At 57.0% G+C, this 22,875-nt stretch overlaps 3 protein-coding genes across 3 annotated transcripts; all 3 read left to right on the forward strand.

The window, feature by feature from the left end:
• The first annotated feature begins 253 nt into the window (after positions 1 to 253).
• On the forward strand, positions 254 to 11,012 carry PRIM1 (DNA primase subunit 1). Its single transcript, XM_054004745.1, has 12 exons — positions 254 to 452; positions 1,137 to 1,294; positions 1,370 to 1,476; positions 1,557 to 1,630; positions 3,190 to 3,326; positions 4,045 to 4,103; positions 5,225 to 5,334; positions 6,767 to 6,988; positions 7,829 to 7,898; positions 8,587 to 8,672; positions 9,704 to 9,802; positions 10,848 to 11,012. The coding sequence occupies exons 1-12, from the start codon at positions 350 to 352 to the stop codon at positions 10,865 to 10,867; spliced, it is 1,245 nt and encodes a 414-aa protein (XP_053860720.1). The 5' UTR covers positions 254 to 349; the 3' UTR covers positions 10,868 to 11,012.
• A 1,141-nt stretch (positions 11,013 to 12,153) lies between these two features.
• Positions 12,154 to 22,366, forward strand: NACA (nascent polypeptide associated complex subunit alpha). Its single transcript, XM_054004772.1, has 8 exons — positions 12,154 to 12,258; positions 12,642 to 12,713; positions 20,890 to 20,975; positions 21,067 to 21,144; positions 21,395 to 21,541; positions 21,675 to 21,803; positions 22,025 to 22,147; positions 22,239 to 22,366. Exons 2-8 carry the CDS (start codon positions 12,644 to 12,646, stop codon positions 22,251 to 22,253), a joined length of 648 nt encoding a protein of 215 aa, XP_053860747.1. The 5' UTR covers positions 12,154 to 12,258; positions 12,642 to 12,643; the 3' UTR covers positions 22,254 to 22,366.
• On the forward strand, positions 18,002 to 20,883 carry LOC128822868 (basic proline-rich protein-like). Its single transcript, XM_054004729.1, is given in 2 exon segments — positions 18,002 to 19,003; positions 19,006 to 20,883. Coding segments are annotated over 2 exon segments (1,779 nt in total). The 5' UTR covers positions 18,002 to 18,084; the 3' UTR covers positions 19,866 to 20,883.
• Positions 22,367 to 22,875: the final 509 nt, after the last annotated feature.

The following is a 22,875-nucleotide window of genomic DNA, read 5'->3' on the forward strand; positions in this document are numbered from 1 at the left end:
CGGGACCTCAGCGCTCCCGGACCCACCCGCCCCGGGGCATTGCAGACCCCGAAATCCCCCCTAACCTCAGCTCCCCGGCTCCCACCCACCTCGGGACCCCCTCGGATCCCGGGACATCCCCGGACCTCACCACCCCCGGAACCCCACGACCCCACGGACCCCGGGACATCCCCTCCCCTCCATCGCGGGACCTCCCCGGGGCTTTGCTCTCCTCTCACTCCCCCCGAGCCGCGCCCCCCCGGTCCCCGGTGCTCCCCGCCCTCGCGGCCCGGGGCCGGACTACAACTCCCGGCGGCCCCCGGGCCCGGCGCCGCCGCTTCCCGCCGCCTCCCGCCGCTCCGCTCCCGCCATGGCGCGGTTCGAGCCGGCGGCGCTGCCCGAGCTGCTCCCGGTCTTCTACCGGCGGCTCTTCCCGCACGGCCCCTACGGCCGCTGGCTCAGCTACGGCGGCGGTGAGCGGGGAGGGGGGAACCGGTACCGGGCGGGGGGGCACCGTCGGGGATGCGGCGATACCGGGCGGGGGCACCGATATGGGGCAGGGGGCTCCACCGGGAACCGTGATACCGGGCGGGAGGCGTCGGTACGGGGCGGGGGGCTCCGCTGGGAACCGTGATACCGGGCGGGAGGCGTCGGTACGGGGCGGGGGGCTCCGCTGGGAACCGTGATACCGGGCGGGAGGCGTCGGTACGGGGCGGGGGGCACCGTCGGGGATGCGGTACCGGGCGGAGGCATTGATACCGGACTGGGGGCACCGATACCGGGCCGGGGGTATAGCTGGGGACACCATGGGAGGAGCGGGGGACACCGTGGGGGGCAGCGATACCGGGCCGGGACCACCATACTGGAGGAGAGGCACCGATACCGGGCGGGGGGCAGCGATACCGGGCGGGGGGCACTGATATCGGGCGGGGGGCACCGATACCGGGCGGGAGGCAGCGATAACGGGCAGGGGGCACCGGTACCGCACGGCAGCACCGCGATCCCGGGTCCCACAGCACGTTGGTGCGCCGGGGCGGGCAGTGGGTGGATTCCCTGACCGGGACCCCGGGAGGAGCAGGGAAGGGGGGTCTGGGGGTGACTGTAATGGGGGGATTTAGGAGGGCATTGACCCCCCCGAGCCTCCCGTGTCCCCGCAGTGGTGAAGAACTACTTCCAGCTGCGGGAATTCTCCTTCACGCTGCGGGACGATGTGTACCTGCGCTTCCAGTCCTTCGGCAGCCCGCAGGAGCTGGAGCGGGAGCTGCAGAAGATCAACCCCTACAAGATCGACATCGGGGCCGTCTACTCCCACCGGGTGAGTCCTGGCCGCCGTGGTGGGGGGTCTGCAGGGGTCTCTGGCCGTGCTGAGCCCACCCCGTCCCTCCTGCAGCCCAACCAGCACAACACGGTGCACCTGGGAGCCTTCCAGCCGCAGGAGAAGGAGCTGGTCTTTGACATCGACATGACGGATTACGACGACGTCCGGACGTGCTGCAGGTTCCCCGGGGGGGGCTCTGGGCTGGGAGGGGGTTCGGGGATGTGGGGTGTCCACCTGACCCCCCTCGCTCTGCCCCCAGCTCGGCCGATATCTGCTCCAAGTGCTGGACGCTGATGACCATCGCCGTGCGCGTCATCGACCGCGCGCTCGTGGGTGAGGGGCTTGGGGACCCCCGTGGGCCCTGGCTGTGCGTGCCCAGACCCCAGAGAATTCACAGAATTCACAGAATCGCTGGGTTGGAAGAGACCTTCAAGATCATGGAAGGTCAAGATCATCCAACCCAGCCCCAACACCTCAGCACCCAGTGCCACATCCAGGCTTGTTTTGAACACATCCAGGGATGGTGACTCCACCACCTCCCCGGGAAGAACATTCCAGAACTTGATCACTCTTTCCATGAGAAACTTTCTCCTAATATCCAACCTCAGTTTCCCTTGGCGCAGCTTGAGACTGTGTCCTCTGGTTCTGACAGTTCTGCCTGGAGAAAGAGACCGACCCTCACTGTGGGAAATGGATTTATAGAAAATTCTTTGAGTTTGATAGAATCGACTTTATTCCAAATCCCCTATCAGCTTAAACCACACTGTACTGTAAATACCTTAAAACTAATCATTTAGAATTACCCCTCGTAAGTCCTACTACAATACATCTTCCATAGTTCTATTTCTCCAAAATATCTAATCTTACTTACAAGACCATCCTTTTAAACCTGTATCTAATTCAATCTCTCTCTCAACAATACCTATCCTGTTCCATAACATTTCTAAGTCAACATTTCTTATCTCAGAATTTACATACCAATACACACTATGTGAACCTTCTGGCAAAATTTAGGAATTTCCTACAAATCCCACACCCCACCTGACTACAACCTCCTTTTAGGAAGTTGTAGGGTGATGAGGTCACCCCTGAGTCTCCTTTTCTCCAGGATAAGGAACCCCAGCTCCCTCCTCAGAGGGCTTGTGTTCATGGGGTTAAAACGTGGGGTTAAAATTAAAACATGGGCTTAAAATGGGGTTAAAATTAAAGGAGCCTTGTTGCCCTCCTCTGGGCACGCTCAGGAGGGGCTGGGCTAATGCTGTCACCGAGCTTGGGGACACGGCAGGCTTGTGGCACCATCAGCTTTGGGTGGTTGCCACAGCCTGTCCCAGTGTGGCCCCAAACCCATCTGTGCCCCCCTAAAACCTATCTGTGTGTCCCTAAACCCATCTGTGACCCCCTAAAACCTATCTGTGTGTCCCTAAAGCCATCTGTGCCCTACCAAAACCTATCTGTGACCCCCAAAACCCATCTGTGCCCCCCAAAACACGTCTGTGCCCCCCCAAAACACGTCTGTGCCCCCAAATCCGTGTCCCCAAACCCCTCTGTGACCCCTCAAAACCCATCTGTGACCCCCTGAAACCCATCTGTGCCCCAAATCCGTGTCCCCAAACCCATCTGTGCCCCCCCAAAACCCATCTGTGCCCCCCTAAAACCCATTTGTGCCCCCCCAAAACCCGTCTGTGCCCCCCAAAAACCTGTCTGTGCTCCCCCAAACCCCATCTGTGCCCCCCAAAACCCATCTGTGCCCCCCCAAACCTCGTCTGTGCCCCCCCAAAACCCGTCTGTGCCCCCCAAAACCCATCTGTGCCCCCAAATCCGTGTCCCCAAACCCCTCTGTGACCCCTCAAAACCCATCTGTGCCCCCCTAAAACCCACCTGTGCCCCCGCAGAGGACCTGGGCGTGCGGCACCGCCTGTGGGTGTACTCTGGCCGCAGGGGTGTGCACTGCTGGGTGTGCGACGACGCCGTGAGGAAATGGTCCCCAGCGCTGCGGGCGGCGGCCGTGGAGTACCTGAGCCTGGTGAAGGTGGGTGCAAGGGGGGCCAGGAACCCCCTGCCCACCCCTGAGCCCGGTGAAGGTGGGTGCAAGGGGGGCCAGGAACCCCCTGCCCACCCCTGAGCCTGGTGAAGGTGGGTGCAAGGGGGGCCAGGAACCCCCTGCCCACCCCTGAGCCCGGTGAAGGTGGGTGCAAGGGGGGCCAGGAACCCCCTGCCCACCCCTGAGCCTGGAGCAGATGGGTTTGTAGGGTTTGGGCACCCCTCACCCTGTGGAAGGTGGGTTTGGGGGATTTGGGCACTCCCTGAGCCTGTGGAAGGTGGGTTTGGGGGGGTCTAAGCGCCCTGTGACACTGATGAAAATGGGTTTGAGGGGTTTTGGGCATCCCCTCACCCTGTGGAAGGTGGGTTTGGGGGATTTGGGCACTCCCTGACCCCGGTGAAAGTGGGTTTGAAGGGTCTGGGCATCCCCTGAGCCTGGAGCAGGTGGGTTTGGGGGGGTTTGGGCACCCCTGACCCTGGTGGATGTGGGTTTGGGGGGTTTGGGCACCCCTCACCCTGTGGAAGGTGGTTTTGTGGATGTTTGGGCACCCGTGTCCCTGGAGCAGGTGGGTTTGGGGTGCCCAGCACCCCCTGACCCTGGAGCAGGTGGATTTGGGGGGATCTGGGCACCCCCTGAGCCTGGAGCAGGTGGGTTTGGGGTGCCCAGCACCCCCTGCCCACCCCAGGCTGACCCCGCTGTCCCCCAGGGCGGTGCAGACACCGTGAAGAAGGTGAACCTCTCCCACCCCATCCACCCCTTCATCAGGTGGGTGAGGACCTGCCAGACTCAGCCTTTTTCTGGCTCACAGAGGAGGCAGCTGAGAGGTGCTTTAAACTTTTATTCTAAAACGTAAAAACTTGGCTGCTAACAAGTATTCTAAAAAAATTTATTTCCATTCTTGCTACTTTTTTTTCCTTTCATTACTGTGAAGAAACTTTTGAAATTTTATCATTTCAAAGCCTGCTTTGCCTTTCTCCTAATCCTATCCCACAACAAGAAATCAACACATCGGTGATTGGGCAGAGATAAAAGCAGCCACAGCCATCAACACATGAATGATGAACGTCCCAAAATTAGGAAAAAAATTAAAAATTAACAAACCAAAAGCACTACAAACAACCAGTGTAGATGAACAAAGCTGCTTTAGTCATGGTGAATTATATATATATATATATAAAAATATATATCTAATATACATATATATAATACATATTATAATATATAATATATACTATAATATATTATAGTATATATATTTTATATAAAAATATATGTTATATATAATATATACAATTAATATAATATAATACTATATAATACTATATAATACTATATAATACTATATAATACTATATTATATATCGTATTATATATTCTATATTACACATTATATATTATATATTTTATATTATATAATATCACCTATAAAATATAATAGTATTATATATTATTATATTGTATTATATAAATATACATAATATAGATAATATGTAGTATATATTTTATATAATATATGCAATATAAATATAAATAATATGAATATATTATATATTATGTGTTATGTATTATATACTACATATTATATTATATCATATTATATTATATTATATTATATTATATTATATTATATTATATTATATTATATTATATTAATTGCAGATATATATTTTTATATATATATATTTATATATATATATTTTATATATGTAGGTATATATTTTTTAATATATATATATAAAATTAAAATATATATCTATAACATCTCTATTGTCCCACCCTTCACATGAGAAAATAGAATAAAAAATTTATAAGCCACCTCTCAGTTGCCCCCGATTTGGGTCAGGAAGGGCCCTTTGGCTCTGAGCCCTCCGTGCCTCGCCCCGCAGGCGCTCGCTGGCCCTGGTGGAGAAATCCTTCGAGGAGTTCGCGCTGCTGGGGCAGGACATCCTGGGCAGCCCCGAGAGATGGGCCAAGGTGCTGGCCCTGCTCCCGGAGGGTATCCTTGCACACGGGGCTGCGGGGCGGGGGCACACCGGGGGGGATGTGGGCTGAAAATGGGGATGGAGTTAAAATATGGGGTTAAAATATGGGGTTAAAGTTAAAATATGGGGTTAAAATATGGGGTTAAAGTTAAAATATGGGGTTAAAATATGGGGTTAAAATATGGGGTTAAAGTTAAAATATGGGGTTAAAATATGGGGTCAAAATATGGGGTTAAAGTTAAAATATGGGGTTAAAATATGGGGTTAAAGTTAAAATATGGGGTTAAAATGGGGATAAATTTAAAATATGGGGTTAAAGTTAAAATATGGGGTTAAAATGGGGATAAAGTTAAAATATGGGATTTAAAGTTAAAATATGGGGTCAAAATATGGGGTTAAAGTTAAAATATGGGGTTAAAATATGGGGTTATAGCTAAAATATGGGGTTATAGTTAAAATATGGGGTTAAAATATGGGGTTAAAGTTAAAATATGGGGTTAAAATGGGGTTAAAGTTAAAATATGGGGTTAAAATTAAAATATGGGGTTAAAATATGGGGCTAAAATTAAAATATGGGGTTGAAAGTTAAAATATGGGGTTAAAATTAAAATATGGGATTAAAATGGGGATGAAGTTAAAATATGAGGTTATAATTAAAATATGGGGTTAAAATTGAAATATGGGGATAAAGTTAAAATTAAAACATGGTGTTAAAACATGGGGTTAAAATGGGGTTAAAGTTAAAATATGAGGTTAAAATGGGGTCCTGAAAGGCTGAATGGAATCCTGGAAAGGGTAAATGGGCTCCTAGAAGAGTAAATGGGGTCCTGGAAGGTTAAAAGGGATCTTGGAAAGGGTAGATGTGCTTCTAGAAGGGTAAATTGGGTCCTGAAAGGCTAAATGGGATCCTAGAAGGGTAAATGAGATCCTGGAAGGGTAAATGGTGTCCTGAGGGCCAAGTGGGATCCTGGAAAAGGTAAATGGGCTCCTAGAAGGGGAAAAGGGATCCTAGAAGGGTAAATGGGGTCCTGGAAGGGTAAACGGGGTCCAGGAAAGGGTCAATGGGGTCCTGAAAGGGTAAATAGGCTCCTAGAAGAGTAAATAGGCTCCTGGAAGGGTAAATGGGCTCCTGGAAGGGTAAATGCACTCCTAGAAGGGTAAATGGGCTCCTAGAAGGGTCAGTGGGGTCCTGGAAGGTTAAATGCAGTCCTAGAAGGTTAAATGCACTCCTCAAAGGGTAAATGCACTCCTGGAAGGGTCAATGGGCTCCTAGAAGGGTAAATGGGGTCCTGGAAGGGTAAATGCACTCCTAGTAGGGTCAGTGGGGTCCTGGAAGGGTAAATGCACTCCTAGAAGGGTCAATGGGGTCCTGGAAGGTTAAATGCGCTCCTCAGAGGGTAAATGCACTCCTGGTAAGCCGCGGGGATGAGCCTTGACCCCCGGCAGAGCTGCGGGAGCCGCTGCAGGCCGAGTTCCCGCGCAGGAAGGACTCGGTGCAGCGCTGGGAGCTGCTGCGGGCCCGCGCGGAGCGGGAGCGGGAGCGGGGCCGGGCCGCGTACCCCGACTGGGAGGTGATGCTGCAATTCTGCTTCCCCCGGCTCGACATCAACGTCAGCAAAGGGCTCGGCCACCTGCTCAAGAGCCCCTTCAGCGTCCACCCCAAAACAGGTGGGAACCGGGAAGAGAGGAGGAAAACGGAGCTGGAAAGGGGTTTTGAAAAGTGGACTCCAAAATAAGAGTGGATGTTTTAGTGGCTGTGCTGGTAATGTATTGGGGTGAAGAAATAGGTTCTAGTTGTAATAGCAGTTTTATTGTATTGTAAATTGTAAATATTATTGTATATTAATTATATTATATTATAGTATATATAGTATAGTACATTGCATTATATATAATATAATATAATATAATATAATATAATATAATATAATATAATATAATATAATATAATATAATATAATATAAATATATTAATATATTAATATCAATATATTAATATATTATAATATAATATAATATAATATAATATAATATAATATAATATAATATAATATAATATTATATTATATTATATTATATTATATTATATTATATTATATTATATTATATTATATTATATTATATTATATTATATCTATTCTATTAATAATAGATATTAAAATATCATATATGACAGTAAATAACATATAAAAATATATAAAATAGATAAAACTATTTAGATATATTTTAAATATATAATTTATATATAAATTTCAAATAATATCTATTATATAACATAATCAAGTATTAGACTAGCTTAGCTGTGATCTTATTTTATAATTACAATTTTAGTAGTATTAAATTGTTATTATTATAAATAATAATTACAATTGCGATTATAAATTAGAAGATCTGTATTATCCCACCCGTCACATAGAACTAAACACAAAACAAAAGCTTTGAGCACAGCTCTCAGTTTCCCCATGGCCAAGTCCCAAAGTCCCTTGTCCCTCCCCTGCTCTGTCTCAGGGCGCATTTCGGTGCCGCTGGACCTGCAGAGGCTGGAGCAGTTTGACCCCTTTGCCGTGCCCACCATCAGGTACAGCAGCCCTGAGCCTGACCCGAACCCTAAACATAACCCTAACCCTAACCCTAACCCTAACCCCTAACCCTGACCCTAACCCTAACCCTGAGCCTGACCCTGAGCCTAACCCTAACCCTAACCCTAACCCTGACCCTAACCCGAACCCTGACCGTGACCCTGACCCTAACCCTGACCCTGACCCTAACCCTAACACTAACCCTGACCCTAACCCGAACCCTGACCCTGACCCTAACCCTAAACATAACCCTATCCCTAACCCTGACCCTAACCCTGACCCTGACCCTAACCCTAACCCTTTGCCGTCCCCACCATCAGGTACAGCAGCCCTGATCCTGACCCAGACCCTAACACTAAACCTAACTCAAACCCTAAACCTGACCCTAAACATAACCCTAACTTGACCCTGACCCTAAACCCTAACACTGACCCTAACCCTAACGCTCACCCTGACCCTAAACGCTAACCCCAACCCTGACCCTGACCCTAAACCTGACCCAAAACTTAACCCAAACCCAAACCCTGACCCTAAACCCAAACTCTAAACCCAAACCCTGACCCTAAACCCAAACCCAGACCCTAAACCCAAGCCCTAAACCCAAACCCTAACCTAAACCCAAACTCTAAACCCAAACCATGACCCTAAACCCAACCCTGTCCCTGCCCTGCCCCGCCTGTCCGGCAGTTCCCTGTGCCAGGAGCTGGACGCGGCCGGCAGCGATGGCGAGCAGGAGGACGGGGGGGAGACGGAGCCCAAACGGCGCACGAGGGGTGAGCGGGGTGGCTTTGGGGTCAGGGGTTGGGGTCAGGGATGGGGTTTGGGGTCAGAGATGGGATTTGGGGTCAGGGGTGGGCTCTGGGGTCAGGGATTAGGGTCAGGGGTGGGGTTTGGGATCAGGGATTGGGGTCAGGGGTGGGCTCTGGGGTCAGGGTTTGGGGTCAGGGGTGAGGTTTGGGGTCAGGGGTGGGGTTTGGGGTCAGGGTCTGGGGGCAGAGATGGGGTTTAGGGGTCAGGGATGGGGTTTTGGTCAGGGATTGGGGTCAGGGAGGGGGTTTGGGGTGCGGGGTAGGGTGTGGGGTCAGGGTTTGGGGTCAGGGGTGGGGTTTGGGGTCAGGGTTTGGGGTCATGGGTGGGCTTTGGGGTCAGGGATTGGGGTCAGGGATGGGGTTTGGGATCAGGGGTGGGCTTTGGGGTCAAGGTTTGGGATCAAAGATGGGGTTTGGAGTCAGGGCTGGGCTTTGGGGTTTGGGGTCAGGACTGGGCTTTGGGAACAGGGGACAGGTTGGGGGTCAGAGGTGGGGTTTGGGGTCAGGGATGGGCTCAGGGATGTGGTTTGGGGCCAGAGATGGCATTTGGAGGTCAAGGTTGGGGTTTTGGGCATTAGGGTTAGGGTTAGGTGGTCATGGCTGTGGTTTTGGGGGTCGGGGCTGTGATTTTGGAGGTCATGGCTGGGGTTTTGGGGGTCATGGCTGTGGTTTTGGGGGTCGGGGCTGTGATTTTGGGGGTCGGAGCTCTGGTTTTGGGGGTCATGGCTGTGATTTTGGGGGTCGGGGCTGTGGTTTTGAGGGTCGGGGCTGTGGTTTTGGGGGTCGGGGCTGTGATTTTGGGGGTCATGGCTGTGGTTTTGGGGGTCGGGGCTGTGATTTTGGGGGTCAGGGCTGTGATTTTGGGGGTCATGGCTGTGGTTTTGAGGGTCGGGGCTGTGGTTTTGAGGGTTAGGCTTGGGGTTTGGAGCTCAGGGTTGGAGTTTGGGGGTCCCCAGCACCCACTCCTGGCCCTGCCCACTCCCCAAATCCTGCAGACTACAGGAAGACGAGCCTGGCCCCGTACGTGAGGCTCTTCGAGCACTTTGTGGAGGGGATGGAGAGCGCCCGGCGGGGAGAGCGGATCCGTCGCAGCGGTGGGTGCCCCAAACAGGACCCCAAGAGGGGCCTCTGCCTCTGATAACGGATTTAGGGGGTCTCCTGTGGGATTTGAGGGTCTGTCCCGTTGGATTTGGGGGCCTCCGATTAGATTTGGGGTGTGTCCCTTTGGATTTGCGGGTCTTTCATTGAATTTTGGGGTCTATCCCTTTGGATTTGGGGGTTTCTCACTGAATTTTGGGGTCTGTCCCTTTCAATTTGGGGGTATTTTATTGAATTTTGGGGTCTGTCCCTTTGGATATGGGAGTCTTTCATTGAATTTTGGGGGTCTCTGATTGGATTTAGGGGTCTTTCATTGAATTTTGGGGGACTGTCCCTTTGGATTTGGGGTCTGTCCCTTTGGATTTGAGATCTGTTCTGTTGGATTTAGGGGTCTCTCACTGAATTTTGGGGTCTGTCCCTTGGGATTTGTGGTCTGTCCCTCTGGATTTGGGGGTTTTCATTCAATTTTGGGGGGTCTCTCATTGGATTTGGGGGTCTCTCACTGAATTTTTGGGGTCTGCCCTGTTGGATTTAGGTCTGTCCCTTTGGATTTGGGGGTTTCTTACTGAATTTTAGGGTCTGTCCCTTTCAATTTGGGGGTATTTTATTGAATTTTGGGGCCTGTCCCTTTGGATTTGAGGTCTTTCATTCAATTTTGGGGATCTGCCCCATTGGATGTGGGGGTGTCTCACTGAATTTTGGGGGACTGTCCCTCTGGATTTGGGGTCTGTCCCTTTCAATTTGGGGGTCTCTCACTGCATTTTAAGGTCTGTCCCTCTGGATTTGGGGGTCTTTCATTCAGTTTTGGGGCTCTGTCCTGTTGGATTTGGGGTCTGTCCCTTTGAATTTGGGGGCCTCCCTTTGGATTTGGGGGTGTCTCCCTGAATTTTGGGGGTCAGTCCCTTTGGATTCGGGCTCTGTCCCATCAGATCTGGGACCACGAGGTGACAGGGAGGGACACAAGGAAGGAGCTGAGCCATGGCTCTCACCGTGACAGCTTTGTTTTGTCTGGAAAAACCTTCCCACTTCTCCTTTTTGCAGATCTTCAAGGAGATTTCTGAGGCCTTGACACTGCCAGTGTCTCACGTGTTGTCACTGTCACCTCCTCATGGAGCAGCCAAACCACCGGGGCCCCCTGGCCCTGCCCTTATTTTTTGTACTTTTTGTACTGTTTTCTACACAAACACCATTAAATGTTTCTGGTCACCCGTGTGCTGGGACGTGCTGAGGTGAGGGGGGGGTCCCCTCCCTGTGGGGAGGAGCTGGGGAGGGGTCCCTGCTCTGCAGTGTGGGGTCACTGCCCCCAGTCCCCTGCCTGGACCCCGCCCTGACCCCCTAAACCTGCCTGGACCTCCTTCTCTGACCCCCTAATCCTGTCCTGATCCTCTAACCCTGCCTGGATCCCCTGTCTGACCCCCTAATCCTGAATGGACCCCCTGTCCTGACCCCCTAACCCTGTCTGACCCCCTAAACCTGCCTGGAGATCCTGTCCTGACCCCCTAATCCTGAATGGACCCCCTGTCCTGACCCCCTAAACCTGCCTGGACCTCCTACTCTGACCCCCTAACCCCACCTGGATCCTCTGTCCTGACCCCCAACTGTGCCTGGACCCCCTGTCCTGACCCCCTAACCCTGTCCTGACCCTCTAACCCCACCTGGACCCCCTGTCCTGACCCTGTAACCCTGCTCTGACCCCCTAAGCCTGTCCTGACCCCCTGCCTGACCCCCTAATCCTGCCTGGACCCCCTACCCTGACCCCCTAAGCCTGTCCTGACCCCCTAATCCCACCTGGACCCTCCCACCCCGGGGGGGATCCCAACCCCCACCCGGGGATCCCAAACTCCCCCCCTCAGGAGATCCCAACTCCCCCTCGGCATCCCAACCCTCCTCAGGATATCCCAAACCCCCTCAGGAGATCCTAACCCCCCTTAGGAGATCCTAACCCCCCTCAGGAGATCCTAACCCTCCTCAGGATATCCCAAACCCCCTCAGGAGATCCTAACCCTCCTCAGGATATCCCAAACCCCCTCAGGAGATCCTAACCCCCCTCAGGATATCCCAAACCCCCTCAGGAGATCCTAACCCCCCTTAGGAGATCCTAACCCCCCTCAGGAGATCCCAAACCCCCTCAGGGGATCCTAACCTGCCTTAGGAGATCCCAAACCCCCTCAGGGGAGCCTAACCCGCCTTAGGAGATCCTAACCCGCCTTAGGAGATCCCAAACCCCCTCAGGGGATCCCAAACCTCCTCAGGGGATCCCAAAAGCCCCCGGGGCCTCCCCGGACCCACGCTCGGTCCCGAACAGAGCCCGGAACTCCGGAGCGCGGCCGTGGGGGCCGGGCCGGACCGTGTTGCCGGTTTCTCCCCCTGCCCCGGAAGTCCCGCGCTCCCGGAAGTCGCGCTGCGCTCTCGGTCTCTTTCCGCCGCCATCTTGGGCCCCGCTCCCCGCACAGTGAGTCCCGCGCCGCCATCCGCCGCCATCCACCGCCATCCGCCGCTCAGGGCGCCGCTCGCCGCTAGTGGGATGAGCGGGTGGCAGGGAGGACCCGGCTGGGGCCACCGATGGGGTCGTGGGCGCGGCGGGCAGGGCGGAGGGGGCAGCCGGGCGCACCGGCGGGGGGGGGGGGGAGGAGACGGCCTAGGCCCGGGACCGGGACCGGGATCGGGATCGGGCTCTGCCTGTCCCGTGCGGCCGAGTTGTCCTGCTAGATTCTCCCGGTAGTGGGAGGCGCGCGGTGTCCGAGCGGGGTGGGAAGGACGAGTTACCGGTGGTGGCCCCCGGGCTGTCCCGGAGCCCCGGCGAGCCCGGGCCTGTCGGTTTATCCATTCCCGTAGAAATGCCCGGCGAAGCCACAGAAACCGTCCCGGCCACGGAGCAGGAGCTGCCGCAGCCTCAGGCGGAGACAGGTGAGGCCGGGGGGTGCTCCGGGGCGGTTTTGGGGCTGATTCCCGGGATCAGCTCCGAGCGGGGAGCTGCAGCTTCCCGGGGAGGGTGGGTGAGCCGGGACCCGGTGGCGGCGGGGGTTGTGTGACCCCGGTTCGAGTCTTGTCACGTCCCCCGCGGGGGTTTTGGGGTGTCCGTTCCGTGGTCTCGCTGTGGCCGAAACAAACCGGGCCGGTTCTGTGGTTTCCCAGCCGAAGCACGCGGGTTATCCCACGGGGAACGTGAGCGGAGTCGGGGGAGCGGGGACTCCTCGTGTCCCAAAATCCCGGGGACGGGCACGGGGGTGGCTCGGAGCCTGCTTTGGGTGGGACGGGAGGGCAGCGGCCGTGGCCGGGTCGGGCTGTAGGATTTGGGGCCCCGTCCCGTTGGATTTGGGGGGGCCTGTCCTATTGGATTTGGGAGCCTGTCCCATTGGATTTGGAGCCCTGTCCTATTGAATTTGGGAGCCTGTCCCATTGGATTTGGGGCCCTGTCCTATTGAATTTGGGAGCCTGTCCCATTGGATTTGGGGCCCTGTCCTATTGGATTTGGGGCCCTGTCCTATTGAATTTGGGAGCCTGTCCTATTGGATTTGGGGCCCTGTCCTATTGAATTTGGGGGGTCTGTCCTATTGAATTTGGGAGCCTGTCCCATTGGATTTGGGGGCCTGTCCCATTGAATTTGGGGGGGGCTGTCCTGTTGGATTTGGGGCGCCTGGCCTATGGGACTTGGGGTCATGTCCTGTTGGATTTGGGGGGCCTGTTCCACTGGATTTGGGTGTCTGTCCCATTGGATTTGGGGATTTTCCTGCTGGATTTGGCTGGATTTTGGGTGTTGTCACCCGATCTGAGGGTGAACTGTTGGATTTGGGGGTCTCCCCCGTTGGAGTTGGGGGTCTTCCAGTGGATTTGGTGATCTGCCCCGTTGGATTTGAGGGTTTCCTCCACTGGATTTGAGGGTCTGTCCCTCTGGATTTGGGGATCTTTCATTCAATTTTGGGGGCCTGCCCCGTTGGATTTGGGGGTCTCTCACGGAATTTTGGGGGTCTGTTCCTATGGATCTGGGGGTCTGCCCCTTAGGATTTGAGGGTCTCTCACGGAATTTTGGGGCTCTGTCCTGTTGAATTTGGTGTCTGTTTTGGGGGGTATTGGATTGGGGGTATTTCATTGAATTTTGGGGGTCTGTTCCTTTGGATTTGGGATCTGTCCCTCTGGATTTGGGAGTTTCTCACTGAATTTTGGGGGTCTGCCCTGTTGGATTTATATGTCTCTCACTGAATTTTTGGGATCTGCCCCCTTGGATTTGGGGGTGTCTCATAGGATTTGGGCACTGTCCCATTGGGGGACCACCACTGAGGGTTGGTGACAGAGAGGGGACACAAGGAGGGAGCTGAGTGATGGCTGTTGCTGTGACAGCTGCGCCGATGATTCCCAGGAGCTGCTGAGCTCCTTATCCCTCCCGGCGTGGCTGGAATTCCTGTTTGGGGCCCCCTCCCTGGCATGGCTCTTCTGTCCCTCTCAACTGACAGCTCCCAAAATTCTGCTGCTCTCAAGTCTCTGGTGGGATTCCTCAGGCAGCTCCTTGGATTTTCATCTTGTTCCTTGGAGGTCTCTGGAAAAACCATGGAGATGGGGCTGATCCAGAGGGACTCTGGGCAGAAATCCCCTGGTTTTGGGGAATGCTTTAGCTTGGGATGTTTGAGAAGGGCCCAAGGAAAGGTGGGGCTGTGGGGGAGAAGGAACAAGCAGGAGTGATTGTGTTCATCGGGAATGTGCTCAGACGGTGCCAGTGGAGCTGGTGAAGGAACAGGGAGAGCGGGCAGGGACAAAGGATTGTTCTGGAGAGGGTGGCTCTGCACGGCCTGTTCTGTGAGGGGCCGGGCCCAGCGCAGCCCTTGGCAGCACTTGTTCCTCCTTCAGGAGGCACCAGGACGTTCCCTGGAGCAGGAAGTGTCCTGGCACCCGCTGGCACTGCTCCAGGCCTGCCCATCCTTCCCACAGTGCCGTGGTTTGGGGTAAAACAGGGCATTAAAAGCAACTTTCAGGACCCCATTCCTGGGACAGGGACGTCATTCCCTGCATTCCATGCACGTGTCACTGCCCTGGGTGGCAGCGAGAGCAGGACACGACTGTGACCCTGATCCCAGGGTGGGACAGGGTCCCTGGAACGGGGCTGGCTCTGGGCTCCGCAGCTCCCGGTGCTGTGCAGGACGCGCTGCCCGAGGGCGGCACCGTGCCCGGGCCGGTTCTGCTCCCCCAGCCAGCAGCACCGGTTGGACCAGCACTGCCCTCCCTTGCATCTCGAGCTCTTCCCTCCCTTGGATTTCCAGTGGGTGCTGGGAATGACGTTGGGAATGTCAGGGCTCTCTCCAGGCTCAGCTCTGGCTTAGGGGCTGGAAGCTGAACCCTCTCACGGCCTCTTCCCCAAAGAGTGCCCTTTGATTGCTGGTTGGCATTGGGAATGTCATTGGGAATTTCATTGGGAATGTCTCTCCAGGCTCTCAGCTCTGGCTCAGGAGCTGGAAGCTCAGCCCTGGCATGGCCTCTTCCCTCAACAGTGCCCTTTGATTGCTAGTTTGCATTGGGAATTTCATTGGGAATGTCAGGGCTCTCTCCAGGCTCAGCTGTGGCTCAGGAGCTGGAAGCTGAACCCTCTCACGGCCTCTTCTCTAAACTGTGTCCTTTGATTGCTGGTTGGCATTGGGAATGTCTCTCCAGGGCTCTTCTCCAGGCTCTCAGCTCTGGCTTAGGGGCTGGAAGCTCAGCCCTGGCATGGCCTCTTCCCTAAACGGTGCCCTTTGATTGCTGGTTGGCATTGGGAATGTCGTTGGGAATGTCAGGGCTGTCTCCAGGCTCTCAGGAGCTGGAAGCTCAGCCCTGGCATGGCCTGTTGCCTGAGCAGTGCCCTTGGATCACTGCTGGTGCTGGGAATGGCCAGGCTCTCTCCAGGCTCTCTTGGACCTGGCTGGGGAGCTGGGAGCTGCTCCTGGTCAGTGGGACTTGCCTTAATAAACTCTTGTTCTCCCCGTTCAGCTCCAGCTGCCCCCGTTCCTGCTCCCATCCCTGCTCCAGGTACTCGGGACCCTCCTGTAACCCCTCGTGTGCCGCATTAACCAGCGTGTGCCATTCTGGGGGTTGCATTCCATTAACCCTAACAGCTGCCAGGGAAGTGGGGGGCACTGGGGGGCCTGGCCCCACCACCCCCATGTCGTTGTGCCCTCAGGGCATCTGCCAAGTCACTCACAGCTGGAGGGAGGGGGCTCCCAGGGCACTCCAGGAGTAATTCCATATGCTGGTGGGTTATATTTGACTTTTCCTTCCTCTTCTTCAGTGGGTCTTTGTTCCCCCCATGCTCCCTGCAGCTTGGGGGGTGACCCCAGGCTTGTGAGCAGCCCTGGGTGTCCTGACAGACCTCTGGGGCTCCACAGAGGTTGTGACAGCCCCTTTGGTAGGGCAGAGCCTGTGGCAGAGCTGCATCCCTGCATTTCTGGCCCACTGGGGATTCCTGGTGGTTCAGGGAGTGCCTCCTGCCATTCAGGGCTCTCAGGAAAATCTGTTCTAGAAGGGGATGAACATCCTGGTCCGTGCTGACCCTGGCAGTGCCTGCTGGGCCACAAGCCAGGCACAGAGGCCAGAGGAATGCCAGGGCTGGCTGCACGCCCCCTCCCTTTCTCTCCCTCTCTCTCTCCCTCCTCTCATGGCTCACTCTGTTTCTCTCCTTTAGCTGTTCTTCATGCTGCTCATTCCCCACCTCTGACTCCATCTCCATCCGCCCAGGCTCTCCCAGCACAGCTGCCCAGCACTGCCCCAGCTCTGCCGGGCCCCCCGGGCCCCGTTTCCCCCCCCATGGTCCCGGCTGCAGCCATCCCCGTGTTCTCCATGCCCCCCCAGCCCCCTGCCCCGGCTCTGCTGGGCCCAGTCACCACTGCCCCTCCTCCAGCTCCGCAGGCCCCCGTGGGTTTTGCAGCCCCAGGATCTCCAGGGCCTGCCCCGGTTAGCCCAGTGTCCCCAGCATTCCCAGCTCCAGTGTCACCTGGCCTGGCTGCTGCTTCTGCTGCAGTGACAGTGGCTCCTCTTGTCCCCCCAGTGAGCCCCAGTTCTCTCCCAGCTGCTGTCAACTCTACCATGAAAACTGCTCCCACTGCATCCTCTGTGGCAGCTGCATCTCTGGCCCCTCTCCCTGCCTCTGGAGCAGTCCCAGCTCCTCTCCCTGTCTCTGGAGCAGCCCCAGCCCCTCTCCCTGCCTCTGGAGCAGTCCCAGCCCCTCTCCCTGCCTCTGGAGCAGCCCCAGCCCCTCTCCTACCTCCCCCATCCCGTCCCCTCCTGGCATCTCCCCCACCAGTGCCTCCCACTTTGCTGCCTGCTCCCACTGTGGCAGTGTCCCCCCAGAGTCCAGGATCACCCCCACTTCCCACAGTCCCGGTGTCTCCTGGAATTCCTGCTGTTCCAGCCTCTCCCCGAGCCCCAGCTCCAGCCCTGGTCAGTGCCATCTCTCCCCCTGTCTTCCTGGCTGCCCCCAAAGCTCCCTTGTCACCCCCTATCCCTCTGCTGCCAGCTGGGATGTCCCCTGGGCATCCTGCTGCTGCCCCACCTGGCCCAGCCCCTGGTGCCCCAGTCTCACCACTGCTCCCAGTTGCTCCTTCTGTTGCCAAGGCCTCTCCCATGGGCCCTGCCCCGGTGGTCCCAGCTGTGGGACACCCAGTCCCTCCCTCAGTAGCCAGGACCCCTCCTGGGAGCCCAGCTCCTCGGGCAGGGCCTGTGGCAGCTCCGGCGGCTCCTGCCCTGTCCACACCCGCACTGGGAGCTGCCACCTCTGTCCCAGGGCCTCCAGCGAGCCTCGTGTTCCCAGCAGCAGCTCCTGTGCCTGCTGTCCCCTCTGCCAGCTGCCCCACTGTCACACCGGCCATGGCAGCTCCAGCCACCCCTCCAGTGGCCAAAGCAGCTCCTCCAAGTCCAGCTGCTGCCCCCTCTCCTCCTGTCACACCGGCCACGGCAGCTCCAGCCACACCTCCTGTGGCCAAAGCAGCTCCTGGGAGCCCGGACACTGCCCCAGCTGTCCCCTCTGTCCCTGTCACAGCTCCCATGGCACCTCTGGCCACCCCTCCTGTGGCTAAAACATCTCCTGCTGTCCCTGTCACACCGGCCATGGCAGCTCCAGCCGCCCCTCCAGTGGCCAAAGCAGCTCCTGGGAGCCCGGTGACTGCCCCTTGTGCCCCTGTCACACCGGCCATGGCAACTCCAGCCGCCCCTCCAGTGGCCAAAGCAGCTCCTCCGAGTCCAGCTGCTGCCCCCTCTCCTCCTGGCACACCGGCAGTGGCAGCTCCACCCTCTCCAGCTGCCCCTCCCTCAGCCAAAGATGCTGCCAAGGGCTCTGTTGCTGCCTCAGCTGCCACTCCAACTCCCCCCACCCCAGCTCCAGCCGCCCCACCTGCAGCCAAAACCACTCCCAAGAGCCCAGTTGCTGCTCCCCCATCCCCTGCCACCCCAGCTCCACCAGCTCCAGCTGGCCCCCCAGCAGCCAAAACACCCCCAAAGAGCCCTGCCAAAGCCACCCCAGCTCCAGCCACCCCCACTGAGGACAAGGCACCCCCAAAGAGCCCTGCCAAAGCCACCCCAGCTCCAGCCACCCCCACTGAGGCCAAAACACCCCCAAAGAGCCCTGCCAAAGCCACCCCAGCTCCAGCCACCCCCACTGAGGACAAGGCACCCCCAAAGAGCCCTGCCAAAGCCACCCCAGCTCCAGCCACCCCCACTGAGGCCAAAACACCCCCAAAGAGCCCTGCCAAAGCCACTCCAGCTCCAGCTTCCCCTGGAGCAGCCCAAAAACCTCCCAAGGGCAGCCCCATCACTGCCCCATCCACTCCTGTGGCTCCAGCTGCCCCTGCTGAGGCCAAGACACCCCCAAAGAGCCCTGGCAAAGCTGCCCCTGCTGAGGCCAAAGCACCCCCAGAAAGCCCCGTTACAGCCACCCCAGCTCCAGCTGCCCCTCCAGCAGCCAAAACACCCCCAAAGAGCCCTGCCAAAGCCACCCCAACCCCTGCAGCTGAGGCCAAAACACCCCCAAAGAGCCCTGCCAAAGCCAGCCCAGCTCCAGCAGCCTCTCCTGAGGCCAAGGCACCCCCAAAGAGCCCTGCCAAAGCTACCCCAGCCCCTGCTGAGGTCAAAACACCCCCAAAGAGCCCTGCCAAAGCCACCCCAACCCCTGCAGCTGAGGCCAAAACACCCCCAAAGAGCCCTGCCAAAGCCACCCCTGCTCCAGCCACCCCTGCCGAGGCCAAAACACCTCCAGCTCCTGCCCAAGTGCCTCCCAAGAGCCCTGCTACAGCCACCCCAGCTCCTAGTGCCCCTCCAGCAGCCAAAACACCCCCAAAGAGCCCTGCCAAAGCCACCCCAGCTCCAGTGGCCCCTGCTGCAGCCAAAGGACCCTCAAAAAGCCCTGCTGAGGCCAAAGCACCCCCAGAGAGTCCTGTCAAAGCCACCCCAGCTCCATCTACCCCTGCTGAGGCCAAGGCACCCCCAAAAAGCCCTGTCAAAGCCACCCCAGCTCCAGCCACCCCCACTGAGGACAAAACACCCCCAAAAAGCCCTGTCAAAGCCACCCCAGCTCCATCTACCCCTGCTGAGGCCAAGGCACCCCCAAAAAGCCCTGTCAAAGCCACTCCCCCTCCAGCCACCCCTGCTGCAGCCAAAGGACCCTCAAAAAGCCCTGCTGAGGCCAAGGCACCCCCAAAGAGCCCTGCAAAGGCCACTCCAGCTCCAGCAGCTCCAGCCACAGCTCCTGCTCCAGCCACGGGTGTTTCTGGTGCCCCTCCAAAGCCCCCAACCCCCGCCAAAGCAGACGCCGGCCGTCCTGGCTCTGCCCCGAGCGCTCCCCCTGCCAAGAAGCAGCAGCCCCCCGCCAATGACAAGGTGGCCAAGCCGGCCGCTCGCCCCCCCTCGAAAGCCCCGCCCGGCGCTGACGATGAGGACCTGCCGCCTCTGCTCCCCCCCGAGCCGCCCGTGCTGCTGGAGCTGTCCCCGCCCGCGGGGGTCCCGGCCCCCCTGGCGCCGCAGCCCGTCCTCAAGAATGACAAGGGTATTTTGCGGCCGCGGTTTGCCGTGTGCATGGAGTGTCACTGGCTGCCCACGGGGTACTAACCGCGCCCGGGGCCGCGGCGTGCCGGGCTAGAGCGAGCCGAGCAGCCGGTGAGCCGGGGCACGGGGAGGGACGGGGCTGGGCGCGGTGCCGGCGGTCACTAACGCGTGTCCTCGGGCACGGAGCACGGTGTGGTTTGTGGCATGGGCACCGCGAGCTGAGCTGGCTTCACACGGAGGAGCTGCCACGTGCCTGTCCCTGCTGTGTGTGGTGCCCACGTGGTGTCCCCGTGGCCGGCTGGCGGCGGAAGGGGGGCAGTGGGCAGTGTTGGTGCCAAACTGGGCTGTCCCCACGCTATGCCTGAAGTGTTGGGAGCCCTGGGCACACCCTGACGCCTGCAGAGAGCTTTGCCAGGGCTCCTGTGTGCCGTGGGCACAGAGGATTGAATCCAGGTAATGGCTGCACGGGAGCATCGTGGTCGCCTCCAGGTGACCTCTGGCCTCCGAGGCTGGGGACACCCAGCTCTGCTTCGATAACTGGTGTGGTCGGTGACGTGGGTTACAAGTGGTGGTGGCACTCTGGGCACCCAGAGGTGCTGTTCCCTGGGAGGGGTTCGGGCTTATCCCAGATCATCCCTGTAGTGAAGCCACGGATGTGCAGCAGCCCTGAGGGCTCGGTGAGTCGGGTCTCGGTGCCATGTGTCAGCTCTGGGTTTGAGGGGAGTCAAGAGGGGCTCTGTCACACTGGGCTGCTGCCACCTCAGCACCCTGGGAGTGCCACCCACCTCCTCCTCGAGCCGGTGCCACAGGCTGGAGCTACCTTGGGATTCATTCCAGAGCCTCCGGGCACCTCTGGGGCTCTGGCACCCGGCTCCCACCATGGGCCGAGGCTGAGGACCCATTCGTGCCACCCTGCTGATGCCATTTGGGGCACAGTGGGAGCTCCTGATGGCACTCAGAGTGCAGGGAATGCCCCATCCACCACCTAACTGGGCTGACTGGTGGCTTCACTGGGAGCCAGCAGCAAAGGCCTGTGTGCCCTGGACCTACCTGAGGTGGGAAGAGTGAGGGGTGTGTGTCTCTGCAGGGTCTGGCACAGAGTCCGACAGCGATGAATCCGTACCAGAGCTCGAAGAGCAGGACTCCACACAGGCCACGACACAGCAGGCACAGGTAGGGCAGGTGGCACAGCCGTGGTGGATCAGAGTCCCTGCAGTGTCACCCCAGCATTGTCACAGATCTCTCTGGTTTTCCCTCCCTGCAGCTCGCGGCAGCAGCCGAAATAGACGAAGAACCCGTCAGCAAAGCAAAACAGAGCCGGAGTGAGAAGAAAGCTCGGAAGGTGTGGCTTCACCTGTCCCTGGTGAACAGCCCCAGGGCTCAGAGTCACACTGGGGATCTCACCAGTCCTGGATGGGAGTGTTCCCTCCAGCTGACGGCCCGGGAGTGCTGCTCCGTGGCAATACACGCACATTTCCACGTGCATCCATGCAGCAAATGTCGGATCTGGGACTCTGGAGAGAGGACTGGGCACATCTGGGCTGGCTCCAGAGCTCTTCTTCCCTCGGTGACCTCTCCCCGGTGTTTTTCAGGCAATGTCCAAGCTGGGCCTTCGCCAGGTGACAGGAGTCACCAGAGTCACCATCCGGAAATCCAAGAACATCCTCTTTGTCATCACAAAGCCAGACGTGTACAAGAGCCCGGCGTCAGACACCTACATCGTCTTTGGCGAGGCCAAGGTGAGCCCACCCTGGAGCCAGCAGGACAGGGTTCCTTCCTGTCACCTGTGCACTGTGTGGCTCCTGCCAGGGAATGTGCTGGCACTGCCTAGGACTGGCCTCACCGCTCCTTCCCTTCCCTTCCCTCCTGCAGATCGAAGACTTGTCCCAGCAGGCTCAGCTGGCAGCTGCCGAAAAGTTCAAAGTGCAAGGAGAACCCGTTTCCAACATCCAGGAAAACACACAGACCCCCACCGTGCAGGAGGAGAGCGAGGAAGAGGAGGTAAGGCCTTCCCCGGGCTCTCTGTGGGGCCGTGGTTTGGGTTAATCCATAAATTCCTCTCCTTCATCTGCGTTTCTGCCGCGATGGCAAAGGGAGAGCACAGGCTCCTACCCCGGGGGTGTTTAGAGTGCAGGCTTGGCCTCCTGGCTTCCAATCCAAACAATCCCAGCCCGTGCCAAGCCTGGAACTGGCACCAATCCTGGGCTCTGTTTCTCTTTGAGGTTGACGAAACCGGCGTGGAGGTGAAAGACATCGAGCTGGTGATGTCGCAGGCGAACGTGTCGCGGGCGAAGGCCGTGCGAGCCCTCAAGAACAACAGTAACGACATTGTAAACGCAATAATGGTGAGTGCTGGGGGGCAGCAGCTTTGGGGGGGGGGTCCCTGGGGGGAGCTGCTGGCTCTGGGCTGGCTCCTGACTCCTGTTCTCCCCACAGGAACTGACGATGTAGCCGCCGGAGGGAGGAGCCTTTTTTGGTGTTTCAGAGAAAAGTAAAATACAGCTAAATTTAAAATTTGTACTATTTCTATCGGTTAATAAAGTTGTGGCTTATTGTTGGTGAAATCGCTGCTCCCTGGTGCTTTGCTGCCCGCCCTTCCCTGGGAGCCGAGGCCCCAGGGTGGAGCCTTCCTCCCGGGAAGATCCCGGCGCCGATACCCCGTCCTGGAACACCACCTGCCCGTTCCCTCCTTTCCTTCCTGTCCCAGAGCCTGGCTGGACACGAGCCCAGGTCAGCTCAGTCAGCTGCAGGGTCACCCCTTCATCCCCTCAGGGTTCCCTTCGGAGGGGGGCTCCTCACTTCCCTGCAGCAGGCAGGAGCGGGGATCATGGGATGATGTGGATGTGGGCTGTGGGCTGCAGTAAAGCCTTTGGGACATGTGCACTCCTTGGGGTTCACACCTGGTGGGGAGCTGGGCTGCATCCAGGTGGTGGATGGACATGTCCCCTGTCAGGGACAGCCCTGTGTAATGCCTTTATCCGTGATCTGGGTGAGGGGATTGAGGGCACCTTGGTTCGTGGATGACACCAGCTTGGCTGGGATGTTGATCTGCTGGAGGACGAAGCTGCAGAGC

This window comes from Vidua macroura, unplaced genomic scaffold, assembly GCF_024509145.1.
Source record: "Vidua macroura isolate BioBank_ID:100142 unplaced genomic scaffold, ASM2450914v1 whyUn_scaffold_107, whole genome shotgun sequence".
Taxonomy (NCBI): domain Eukaryota; kingdom Metazoa; phylum Chordata; class Aves; order Passeriformes; family Viduidae; genus Vidua; species Vidua macroura.